This window comes from Diabrotica undecimpunctata, chromosome 4 (genome assembly GCF_040954645.1).
Source record: "Diabrotica undecimpunctata isolate CICGRU chromosome 4, icDiaUnde3, whole genome shotgun sequence".
Classification (NCBI taxonomy): Eukaryota; Metazoa; Arthropoda; class Insecta; order Coleoptera; family Chrysomelidae; genus Diabrotica; species Diabrotica undecimpunctata.
In genome coordinates, this window is record NC_092806.1 from 55800680 (window position 1) to 55814707 (window position 14028).

At 35.5% G+C, this 14028-nt stretch overlaps 1 protein-coding gene across 4 annotated transcripts in view; it reads right to left on the reverse strand.

Moving 5' to 3' along the window:
* Nucleotides 1-14028, reverse strand: part of Idua (alpha-L-iduronidase) — a 264927-nt gene that overhangs the window by 236979 nt on the left and 13920 nt on the right. For all 4 annotated transcript variants that reach the window (XR_011950646.1, XR_011950645.1, XR_011950644.1 and 1 more), the window contains exon 4: nt 177-272. Coding sequence is in view for 1 of the 4 variants with exons in the window: in XM_072529494.1 (XP_072385595.1) it covers nt 177-272 (96 nt within the window). In the remaining 3 variants the exon portion in view is untranslated. The remainder of the gene's footprint in view (nt 1-176; nt 273-14028) is intronic.

The window sequence follows — 14028 nt, forward strand, 5'->3', positions numbered from 1 at the left end:
TTATGGGAGAAAAATTTCATGTAATATTTGAAATATTTTACAAGTAGATCTTTTCCTCTCGCATATTTTATATTAAACAACCAGATATTATTTTGATAAACTTGATAAATTAATAGTACACATTTGATAGCATTTAAATCGGCAATACATTTTATTAAATTTGAAATACAACTTACCTAAAACAGACATATTTAAACAATTATAGCCTTTCAAATCTGGTTCATTCCAGGATTCAAATCTCCATTTCGAAACGGTTTCCACACCAAAATACTCTAAAATCAAAAAAGTTTTATTTTATTAAATAGTGATGCAAATTATTTTTTGTAGTACATTCTAGCGTTCTTCTCGATTTCCTTGTAACATCATCTGAAATAAATAAATACAGAATTTCGTCGGCTTAATCGGCAAAGTGCGTAACTCCACTTTTTAAACAAAATTACATTTTTGTGCCATCTAGTAGAAAATATTATAACGCATACACTAGAAAAGTCCATAAATCCAAGATTAAATTGTTTGCCTTGCAATATCTTAAGTAGAAAACGGCGTATCTCCTTTCCCGCCAAATTGAGTCAGCAAACTTCGTAAATCCATCAGTTCGTTACGAAGTGTCAATGTGTGCACGTGTATAGTGAATTATTTAATAATTAGAATCGAGTTGGAACTCTAAAGCCCATTTATATAAAGTTTATAGAAACGACTACTTCAAAACACAGAATCATACACCTGTTTCAATTGCCACATTCCATAAGGAATTCGATAAGCAACGGCTGTCACTTTATCAACCGAAAAAGGATCTATGCGACAAATGTGTCGCTTATCAAACAGACAATTCAATAGAAGATGAATACAATGAACACATAACACTAAAAAATGAAGCAAGAAATGAAAAGAGTGCAGATAAGGAGTCTCAACATGAAGTTTTAACAATGGATCTTCAATCAGTTTTGCTCTCTCCAAAATCCAATGTTTCTGCGCTTTATTACAACACCAAACTTATCCATAATTTCACACTATTTGACATTAAGCGCAAACAAGGCTACTGTTACCTTTGGAATGAGAGTGAGGGCGGCATTTTTTGGAGGGACATGTGAACAATTAGAAAATCAAAGTAACATTAACATTATACTATGGAGTGACGGCTGCGGTTATCAAAACCGAAACATTACTTTGTCAAATGATCTATTTAATTTTGCACTGGAAAAGGGTGTAACTGTGATACAGAAATATTTACATAAGGGCCATACTCAAATGGAAGTGGACAGCGTTCATTCCGTTATCGAAAGAAAGATTCGAAACAAGAAAATCAATATTCCCGCAGATTACGTATTTATCTGCAAAGCAGCATGTCAAAAAGCTCCTTACAGAGTTGAATACCTTATGCACGACTTCTTCAAAAAATATTATGAATTGAAATATTTTAAATCCATTAGACCAGGAAAAATCTCTGGACAATTGGTAATCGACCTAAAAGCATTGAAATATTCCAACGATGGAGTGTTTTTTAAACTTCGACATTCAGAGAAAGATTGGCAAACTCTTCCAATAAGACTGAACATAAGCAGCATTCAAGCAACTAATACAGATAATATACCGGCATTACACAAACAAAGACTAAAAATTAAAGCAGAAAAATATGCACACCTCCAACAACTTAAGACGAGCATGGAAAGCGATTATCACGATTTCTATAATAATTTACCTCATCATTAGTTAATTCTTTTTAGTTTTAAGTTTTCTTAATGTTCTACTTTTTCATCCTTTTTAGTTTTTAAGTTCATAAATCTTATACTTTCATGAATAAACATGTTTTTATGTTGATTTTTTATTGCATAATGTTTCATTTTAAATGGTAAGAAAAATGAGTAACTCCAATTTTTAAGCTAAAATAAAAAAAGCAAACTGCGTATCTCCATTTTTTTTAATTCTTGCGATTTAAGTTAAAATATTAGAAAAGTATCTAATACTTTCCACCTTTATGATATTTTCTAATCAACAAAAACAATAACTATGGTCAACGTAAATACATTTAAAGGTAAAGTCGTTTTTAAATCGTTTTTTGTGTCTCCTGTAAAATATGTATGAAAGGAGTTACGCACTATACCGATTAAGCCGACGATTTGTTGATTAAAATTTCGCAATGCTTTATTCTTTATCACCCAGCACGCGACATCTTTGGAAATAATATTCCCATTCGACTTAACAATATGCTCCCAATCGGTACAGCTATGAAATTCAGTTTTTGGAATAGCCTTGTAGTACTATTACACTAGTATTATGTGAAAAATCATTGATTTCGCGTAAAAATCTTATACAGATATTTGATTGTTCTAAAAGGTATATGAGGTGTAGCTGAACAAAAATTAGAGAAGACGAACAGCTGAGTATGCTTTGTTTTTTTTAATCTTAAAAGTTAAAAAAATCAAAAGTATTAGAAGATGATGAAGCAACCACCAGTAACTCGGGACAATGACGAATAATTCTTTTTTATTTCTTTTCAGATCCAAAACAGGATTTACCTAACTTTAAAGATCCAGCACTTTGGCAAGATTGCCATAATTATTATGCAGAAATGATTCTAGAAAAATGGGTCGATCAGAATCTTACAGATATGGACTTTTCAATGTCAAAAAGAAATTTCGGCGAACAAAACAGGTATGCCAATAAGCAAATATTTTATAAAAAACTGGTTAATGGAGAAGTGGTTCGCCGCGATTGGGCAATTTACTCCGACAGCACTGGCAATATATTTTGTCTTTATTGTGTTTTAACTGAAAAAAGAGAACCAATTTAAAATAGGAACTTTATTATGGAATAAAAGTAAGGAAAGATTTGACGAACATGAAAGATCCAATTATCATATAGATAATCTGAAAATTTCTACGACTCGCTTATTAACGCAAGGAAGAGTTGATGTAAAACTCGAAAAGGAAATTAGCACTGCGAAAGAATATTGGGTTAAAGTAGTAGAAAGAATTATAGGTGTAATAAAGTTTCTGGCTACCAGGGAATTGGAATTTAGAGGTACTCATGAAAAAATTGCGGAAAACGGAATGGAAACTATTTAGATTTACTGTAACTATTGTCAGAATATGATCCATTTTTAAAAGATCATAATAATAAACGAGCAAATTTAGGTAAGGACACAACGTCATATATATCAAAAGATATATACATATATAGCTTTGTTTCTTCCTTGACTGGGGTATATTGTTACGATAAATAATGACGTGTCATATGACTCAAAACTGTAAATATATTATGACTAATTCTTTTCTATTCTAGTTATTTCGGCGCTCAGTTGAAAGACCTGTTACCTGAATTATGATGAGTCACCCACGACTTGAAATTTCCAGAAGGAGGCCGAATAAAACTAGTCTGAGCGACCTTCTGAGCTCTTCGATGGGGATTTTATATTTAACGGGAACGGGAACGGGATTTTATATTTAAAGAGGAATTTTGTTGTAAACAGAACAGTTAGTTTTTGAACATCGCGTCGCGTTTTAAAATGTAACGCACGTATTATAATAAATGTAGATAAATTATATAATTATTAAGTGTAAAATAAATTAGAGATATATTGTGCAAATAAAGACTTTAATAAACTTATAAGTGTTATAAGTGTAAAACCTTTAATAATAAATAAAAACAATAAATTAGATTAATAATAACATAACAATATCATCATATTTGTTTGAACGTCTCTATGTTTTCCTAACGTTTAAGCGATAGTTAGTGCTTTATAAAAACAAAGAAGTCGCATGGATCTTTATTGTTACTGTAAGAAATCTAGAGGAGTTAGTTAAGCTTGTGTTTTATCACAAATGAATGTGTTGGCACATTATCGTAATAAAGAAACTAGCCAACAGTCCTTAAAAAAGGGGGCCATCTTTTAGAACTTTACTGTAAATTTTTCGATGATTGTCTGACCTTTTGGAGCTTATTTATGGTGCACAACAGATTCAAAATAAAAAGCAAAACAATCAACATAGGTGTTCGGATGGAAGCTTCCATTTTGAACTTTATTGTTTTGTGTCGAGATCATAAGAGTAAACCCACAGCTCGTCGCCGGAAATGATCTTTTTATAAATATTTTCATCATTAACAACCATTTCCAAGTTGTGCAGAATATAGTCTCTAAGCGAATATTTATTTACTTAGTCATTCCCAAATTCACAGGTACCTATCAAGATACGTGAGGCCGTTTTCAAACTGATTCAGCCATTATTTTATGTGTTTTGCTCATATATTCGCCTCTAAGCACTTTTACAGGATTTGAATATTTTCCGCAAAAACTTTTTTCGATTTTAAAGCAAAATTTAATGCAAACTCGTGGCTCGCATCTACCCATCATTTTCAGCGATAATAAAATACGAACACAGAAAACAGCGTAAACAAAAGTATGTTATTACTAACTAAGCACTTGTAGTTAGTGATTGCGATGCACGATGCACAGCAAATTCGTGAAGAGTTACTAATACCGTTCCTACCTCTCAGTGGAGGAACGTTTTGGTGCAAAGTTGTTAATGAATGTCGGATACTTTTGACCTATATATATAGTAACTTTTTTATTTCCTGGGTTTGTCGGTCTGATGTAAATAAAACTATTTAAATTTTGCTTAAACATTTCGGCAAATTTGCCATTTTTAATAAGCACTTTATTAAACTTTAAACATTACATTTTACATTTAAATTTCATGTTTACACTTTTTTAAAAAGTTTAACATGGATTAAAAATTGGTATCTGACATTGACAGATGACATCTGGCAGATATCTTAAAGTATGAGTAGTTCAGGGTCGTATCTTAAAAATCTGCCAAAATGCATTTAAAAAACAACTCAATTTATTAAATTATGATACATATTGGAAAGATCTTTCATGTCAGTCTTATTATTGATGGAATTTGGATCTTTTTTATGGGAGTCATCTCCAATATGCATCTTTTGTTGTAATTTTGTTCTTTTTCCAAAATCTGTACATTTTCAAAATCAAAAGAATGGCTATTTTCTAGAGAATGTTTGGCTAGGGCGGTTGTGTTTAATGCCTTGGTTTGTATACTATGTTTGTGTGCAACCATTCTTCTATGTAGGTATTGGTGTGTTTGTCCAATATATGTTGAATTGCAGTCTTTACAGTTTATTTTATAAATAACATTTGATTGATGGTCTTTATTTTTCAGATGTTTTTGATAAGTTCCGATAAGTAACTTCCATCGCCGAGGCTAGCTTTTTTTGGGTATGCATGTCAAATTTAAGCGTGATGTATCCATTAGTATGTTTTTGATAGCTACATAAAGATGACGTGTTTGGAAAAATGACAGATATGAAGAAAAACGGATTAAGTATTTGAGATATTAAACGACGAAGATAAAAAGAAAAAGAAAAGCTGGATAAATGTTATGGGACTAATATTTTTTCAAACTACACTGTCAAATTTTGGTTTTGTAAATTTCGTAATGACGGTATATCCACATTGGGTGAACGATATACTGGACAGTCCTCCGATGTAGTTACACCGGAAAATGTGAAGAAGAACGTCCATGAAGTGGTTTTAGCTGATCGTAAAGTGAAGGTGCATGAATTGGCAGAGACCACAAGAATTGGTAAAGAGCGCATTAGCCATATTTTAAACAAAGTTTTGAATATGAAAAAATTATCCTGCTAATGCGTTTGCTGAACATTGACCAAAAACATGCAACTTCTCAGCAGTGTTTGGATCTTATGAAGCGCAAGCCATCAGACTTTTGGCGACGATTGGTAACGGCGATGGACTCAAACCGGCAAAAGTGCTCCGAATGGAATTTGAAAAAATTGTTTTCTCATTTAGCATATTCTTCTGATTTGGCCCTCTCTGATAAATATGTGTTCCCAAATATGAAGAGATGGCTCACTAATAAAAAAAATAGCTCAAACAAAGATATAATTGAAGAAACAAACAGAAAATGGAAAGACTTGGGAGTCACAGCGATCAAGTCTACGTAAAAAAATATTTTAATACAAACATTCGGAAGCCCACAATAAGGCTGTAGAGATATTAATGGCATTGACATTAATAAGAGGCATTGACAAAATTAATAAAACATTATCTACTATGACAGAACGCGTTTTCAGAACTGGTTAAAAAATTGCGAAAAATCAAAGGCCGTTTAGCGATCTGCCTACTGATATTGATCTACAAGTTTTAAATGGACTGCTATGATCAAATTTTTAATGGACTAAGTATGGATAATATTTCACATTCTGACAAATTGTGTCATGATATTGTAGCTCATATTGCATCTGAAATGAAAAATGCTATATGCAAACATAACCGATGATTCAGTGAAACGTCATGATTTGGTAACGCTGATGGCGAAAAAATAAAGAAGCCGCAGGCTTGCGACATAAACGTTGTGAATCTAGAGAGTGGGAACGTGGAAAGTTCAGTCAGTAGTGCCAGGTCTACCGTTTTTACGGTAGATCTACCGTTTTCCACCTCGATCTACCGCTCTACCGTTTTAACACCTTATTCTACCGCATTTTTTAATTTAAAGCATTCGACAAAACATAATATACATATACAGGAGATCTACGTCTAGTGTAGATAAAAATGATTTAGAATTTGTAAAGTTAAAGTGTTTAGAATTTTATATAGAGGGTCTGGACCGATTATTAAAAAGGTTTCCCATAAAAATAACATCTTGGAAGATTTGCAGTTCATAAATCCTGATTTGGTGCGAAGTAGAAAAATTAATTCAGTTGCACATATTTCACCAAAATTGGGCAATATTGGGATAAATCAGGGCGATCTTCAATCATTAGATAATGAGTGGAGACTTTTACGAAACAATGTTTTGCCTGAATCTAATGATATACTAGCATTTTGGAGTCAAGTAAGTGGAATGAATTATGGTAGTGGACTAAATATGTTCCCCAATTTATTAATGTATTGACCTTACCGCATTTTGAGTGCAAATGTAGAAAGAATTTTTTCGGTTGTCAATACATTGAAAAATAAGCAAAGAAATACATTAAGCACAAAGCCTATTGAGGCACTACTACATAGCAAGAAAATAGTTGGCTCCGACGGAAGTTGCTATAATTTTAAGGTAAAAAATGATATGGGAAAACTTCTCAATAAAAACATTTATAAGCAGAATTCGGATATTGACAAGATCTAATGGTTGATTTTTTATGTAACAATAAAACACTGAAAACGTTGTTTTCAAACTTCCACAAAATTTATTTTAAATTCTTATCACTACAGCTGTTTCGGCTGATTGCCTTTCTCAAGTGATCTGTTTTTGGTATAGGTTTACACTTTATAGTCTCTAATGAAATAAGTTGAGGAGGGGATAACTGTTTGTCACAAGCTGGTCATTCAGAATTATATCTGTGTTTTTTAATTTGTTGATTTCCATAGATTCTAACAAAGATAGCTTAAGGCCTTTATTTTGAATGTGGAGAATTTTAAATTCGTCATTAAAAGAATGATTATTATCTAGAAGGTGAAGTGCGTATGTAGAATCTGTTTTTCTATTATTGAAAGCCCTTTTATGTTCTGCTATTCGTTTATTAAAATTTCTACCTGTTTGACCAATGTAAGTTTTTGGGCAGTCGCCACATTTAAGTTTGTACACACCACTGTGTAAGTGTTTTTTATGTTGGCTCTTGTTGTTTTTAATATATTTGCCTAGGTTGTTATTTGTTCTGAAAGCTGGTGTTATTCCTTCCTTTTTTATGTGTTTGGCTATTTTTGTTGATATTTTGCCTGTGTATGTAATCGAGCAGAAGGTACTGGGTTTTTTCTCTGGTGGTGGAAATACTAAGTTCAGGGCTTTTTTGTGTAGTTTTTGATTTAATATTTTATTAATTGTTTGTTCGTTGTATCCATTGTTTACTGCTATTTGCTTAATGATATTTAATTCTGTCTCAAAATTGTATTTTGACATAGGAATTGCTGTTAATCTATGTAACATACTATGATAGGCTGCCAGTTTATGTTGTGTGGGATGGGATGATGAATTGTGAATAGTCGTGTCAGTATGGGTAGGTTTATGAAATATGGAGAAGTCATGTTTGTTTTTAAGTCTGGTAATTTTTAAATCTAAAAAATTTATGGATTGATTTTGTTCTGTTTCTATTGTAAATTCAATATGACTATGAAGAGAATTAATATACGATAAAAATTGGTCGAGTTGCCTGTTAGTTCCTGTGAAACATACCAGTACATCATCTACGTATCTCCACCAATATAAAAACTGTTTGAATATGGGATGTTTTAAAATCTTTGTCTCTAGATGATACATAAAAATATCTGATAGCAATGGGCTTAGAGGATTGCCATTTTGAGACAGAATTAAATATCATTAAGCAAATAGCAGTAAACAATGGATACAACGAACAAACAATTAATAAAATATTATATCAAAAACTACACAAAAAAGCCCTGAACTTAGTATTTCCACCACCAGAGAAAAAACCCAGTACCTTCTGCTCGATTACATACACATGCAAAATGTGATATCTTATTACAAAAATGGTGAATGATTTGTGCGTGTACAACGAGCGTTTCGTTTACACTACCGTTTGCCGCCCCGTGCTCCAGTTCCGTCTAACAAGGCTATTCAGACCTTTGTTATTAACTTTGAAAGTAGCAGTTCAACATCACAGAAAAGAGAAGGCAGTGTCAGAACTGCTTGCACACCAACGACTATTGAAGCGGTGCGAAACTCATTACACACGAGTCCTCTAAGATCTCTGCGACGACGAAGCTGGGATTAAGCTATACCACTACGAGCAGAATTTTGCATAAAGATATCCAATATCGTCCATACAAAATCCAGATTGTGCAAGCCCTTAACATTAGAGATTATCCCACCCAACTAGTATTTTGTGAACAAATGTTGGAGCGTATTAATAAAAACAACAACTTGCTGCATTATCTTTCGATGAGTGATAATGCCCTATATTCAGAAAATGTAACCATGTGGTCTGCAATTTCTTCATCATCATCATCATCAATGGCGCTACAACTCTTCGTGAGTTTTTGCCGCGTTTACTATCGCCTTCCATGTTGTTCGGTCCTGTGCCAGTAATTCCCATTGTCGCACTCCCATTTTCTCTAGATCTTCTTTGACTGCATCTTTCCACCTTTTTCTAGGCCGCCCTACAGACCTTCTTCCCTCTGGCCTTTCCCAGAACACATTGTTTTGTAACATTTTTTTATATAATTAAAATATTAATTATTTTTATTCCTTTTACCCCCGTCATGATACGCTCATGTTCGGTTTACCGTCTTCAAAATTTTATTGAATGCCCGGAATTTCCCTGCGTCCGAAAGGTTTTTAATCCTTTCCGTCTTAATCCGGAGTATGAAAGGAACTAATGCTTTTCGGTGAAGGCGGGTCTTTTATGATAGATTTGTAAATATTCCGAAGGCTCGTATAGTAATTTTTCTGTAAAGACCCAATCTAGAGATTTTATATATCATTACGTTTGTAGGTAGAAGAATACCGTTATGTTCAATGTTAGTTAGAATGGCCTATCATTTTTGAATGGGAGATATCCCTTCTTCTTTTTTTTTGATGCAGTTTGGTAAAATTTTAGAGGAACCAAGTTACTTCTCGGTGGGCACTCGTAGAGAAAACAAGTTACTTTTGGTGGGACAGTCCTTGCGTAAGGACTAGATCTTACTGTATCTCTATTATCGTACCGTTATCTGTGCATTTTCTGTTGTGTAAGTGTGTATACACTCGTTTATTTGTGTTTTTTGTTTGATCTTATACTATATTACATTAAATATAGTCATAAAGCACCTTTAAGTGTAATTAAATTCAGTGTTTAATACAAGTATAGTATTAACTTCAGTGACTTAATGCAGCAGTCGTCAGGAATTCCCGTAAGTTACTATAATCTAAGTATCTCCACTTATCTTGGCGAGTAATATGGTATGGTATCATATCATCTTCCATTATCTGGACGTATCTAAAATTCATACATGTCTTCAAATGTAGTTGAGAGTAACTACTGAATTTTGCATTAAATTTAAAGAACAGTCAGTATTTCAATTCCATCAACTCAGTTTATCATTAAATAATAGTGCGAGACAGCTAATCGACTTAACCAAGTGCGGTTTGGTTAAATTTTTATGTTTTCATTTCTGTAACCTTTCTGTATTTTTGTAAATTTAGATTTTATTAATTTTTGTTATCTTTGGTGTTTGTTATAATTTTTATTCATTTTTTTTTACTGTAATATCTCGAGATACGCCAAACCTTTATTTGTGCATGATTTTATTATATATCTTTGTAAAGGTATTGTTGTGAATTTATTAAAAGGTTCAATATTTATAACACTTACGGATTTAATTTATTTCTTTATTTATATTAACTTATCTGACAATAATTTATTATATCCGTACGTACAAAATTCGCGAGCGCGGGTCTTGAGTATTAACTGGCCCTCCATATAAAAATGTTGTATTTATATACGAAATCCTGATATACTAGAACAGCATCGAAAGATCGCTTTGTCTTGCATCGAAAAATCGAGAAATATCTAGTTGGAGAATTCACCATAATTTGAATCTAGACTTCCACCGAAATTTCTACAATAAAACAGAATAATTAGTCATAAAAGTTAGGCCAGTATATTTATCGTAACATTGCCCCCCTCTTAAAAGATGGTTCCTCCTGGAACCTTGTCGGGACTGGAACCGGAACTGTATGCTGGTATCGGCAACTGGACCCTCTTTTACAACTTCCAGTTGTATAAAAATGACAAGGGACGGTTTTCTCTCCGCACCAGTAACTATGCGGATTGCAACAGACTAACACCTGGACTTCGGTGTCTTTAAAGATCTCCTCCACCATATTTCGGATAACCCTCCAATCTAATTGGCGGCACTCCAACTTTGGCATGGCTAACTTTTGCACGTCGGACTCTAGTACGTGCTCTCTCAATTGAAGTAAGGCTTCCCATACATCTCGGTAGGTAGGTTGGTCACGGGCAGTGTCTTTTGTTACCAGGTAGAAAAGGTAACGTGATGCATCTTGGAGTTTCAAGGTTTTACCGGGAGCTGGCACCTGGCATTGAAGTTCTGCAACTCGACCAAACTTCCTTCGAAAGACGGATGCCAACCCTGGTGCGTCTTTGATACTGGCCGGGATGGTAAGGGCCAGCGAGTAGTCATCGGGGAGCGCGAGTAGATCTTGCTTTTCTTCAGTGGTAACACCATGTCTTGCTTTACCGGTACCTCCATAGGCACCCATGAATTCCTCAAACGTGAGGTCAGACACATCGTGGACTTGGTTTACTTCCACTTCTTCATCTACGTCGTGGTCACCTTCGAAAGACGCCAGCCGGTTATGGTGTACTATCATCGGCTTTCCCTTCGGAATCTTGCTTATTCGGTAGATGACATCGTTGATCTTCTCCATAATGAGGTATGGACCTTCCCAAAACTGCTGCAATTTGGGAGAACAACCTTTTCGCTTCTTGGGATTATACAGCCATACTTTGTCGTTCTTCTTAAAGCAACCCTTTTCGGCTTGTGTATCGTACCGTTTCTTCATTCGGTCGCTAGCGATCTGAAGGTGGGAACGGACCAACTCATGTACATCGTCCATTCTTCTTCGTAATTCGATCACATAATCTTCACCTGCTACATCTTCTCCAGGTCGACACCCAAACTCTAGATCACAAGGTAGTCGCATTTCGCGTCCGAATAGGACTTTCGCTGGTGTCTGGCCTGTTGATTCGTTAACAGCAGATCTGTAGGCCATTGTGAAGAACGGAAGGTATTGGTCCCAGTCTCGCTGATGATCGGACACCATCTTTGTCAAATATTTGCCAACTGTCCTATTCATCCGTTCTACCATACCATCAGATTGCGGATGATATGCTGTAGTTCTTGTTTTCTTCATGCCTAGTCTATCACATATTCCTTGGAATAGATCGCTTTCGAAGTTCCTGCCTTGGTCACTATGGATCTCCAAAGGCACTCCAAATCGGCTGATATATTCTTGGATCAACTTATCTGCAACGGTGGCGGCCTTCTGGTCTGGAAGTGCGTAAATCTCGACCCACTTACTGAAGTAATCCATTACTACCAGCATGTACTTGCCTCCATTTTCACTTTCTGGAAATGGCCCAGCGATGTCCAAAGCTATTCTTTCAAACGGGCTTCCAACATTATATTGTCTCATAGGAGCTCTCCTTTTTCGGTAAGGCCCGTTACTCGTGGCACAAATAGTACATTTCTTACACCAGTCTTTTACATCGTCGGAACTGTTCATCCAATAAAACCGTTCCCGAATTCGCTGAAGGGTTTTCCTTACACCAAAATGCCCTCCCGATGGACTGTCGTGTAACTGACGAAGTACTTCGGCTATTCTGCTCTTTGGGATCACCAACTGTCTTCTCTTCTCTGAACCGTCATCATTTTCCAGGACTCGTTTAAGCAAGCCATCTTCGATGATAAATGAGTCCCACTGGGCCCAATACGTCTTAACTACTGAGCATAGGTTTGATATTTCCTGCCAAGGTGGTCGACGGTTTTCCTCTTTCCATTTTCGGATTTTCTGTATAACTGGATCTCTCTCTTGTTCTTCCCTAATCTTAGTAGGCGTCCAGTCGTCGTTGACAATCGTCGTTCTTAGCACTGCTGCTTCCTTGGATTCCGTTTTGTTGCAGTGGGAACACTCTGCTGAGCATGGCCTTCTGGAAAGAGAATCAGCGTTTCTGTGGCTAACTCCGGCCCGGTGCTCAATCTTAAAATCGTATTCTTGGAGTCGTTCGATCCACCTGGCTATCTGACCCTCTGGATTCTTAAACTGCATCAACCACTTAAGGGCGGCATGGTCGGTTCGGATTAGAAACTTTCTTCCATAGAGGTATTGATAGAAGTGCTCTACTGATTTCACTACTGCCAGAAGTTCTCTTCTCGTGACGCAATAATTCCGCTCAGGTTTTGAAAGAACTTTACTAAAATATCCGAGGACTCGTTCCTGTCCTCCTTGAATCTGAGACAGCACTCCTCCAATTCCCACATTACTTGCATCTGTATCTAAGATGAACTCTCCTTCTGGCAGTGGATACCCTAAAATTTGTGCTGTTATTAAATGCTTTTTCAAAGTTTCAAAGGCATTTTGGCAGTCTATATCCCAGCGGTATTCTCTTGCTTCCTCTGTAAGTCGCGTTAATGGCTTAGCGATATCTGCAAACTTCTTAATAAACCTCCGGTAGTAAGTACATAGTCCAAGAAAACTTCTCACTTGATGTTTGTCAGTTGGTTTTGGCCATTCCTTAATGGAATCGATTTTTCCCTTATCCACGGCCACTCCTTCTTTACTGACTATATGACCCAGATAATTGACTTTACCTTGAAATAGCTGGCACTTCTTGGGGTTTAGCATCAATTGGGCAGCTTTAAGTCGATTAAAAACGTTTTCTAAATTCCTCAAATGATCTTCGAATGTCTCCCCCAAGACGATTATGTCATCTAAATAAACCAGGCATGTTTTCCAAGATAACCCTCTCAACACATTTTCCATAAGCCTCTCAAATGTCGCAGGAGCATTACAAAGTCCAAATGGCATAACGTTGAATTGCCACAATCCAGATCCTGTGGTGAAGGCTGTCTTTTCTTTATCGACTGGGTCCATTTCTACCTGCCAGTATCCAGACTTTAAATCTAAAGTAGAAAACAATTTACTTCCAGCCAATGTGTCCAATGTGTCATCGATCCGAGGCAGAGGATAACTATCTTTCTTGGTAACGTTGTTCAGCAAACGGTAATCCACACAGAACCTCGTCGTTCCGTCTTTCTTCTTAACCAGGACCACCGGAGAGACCCATGGACTCGTAGAAGGTTCTATCACCCCGTCTTTCTTCATTTCCTGAACAATCGTTTCAGCTTCCGCTCTCTTCGCCTGTGGTAATCGTCGAGCTGTTTGACGAATTGGCTTAGCATTACCAGTATCAATTTTATGCTTAACAACGGTAGTTCTTCCCGTCTTTCCTCCTTTCGGTACGAAAATATCACGATAC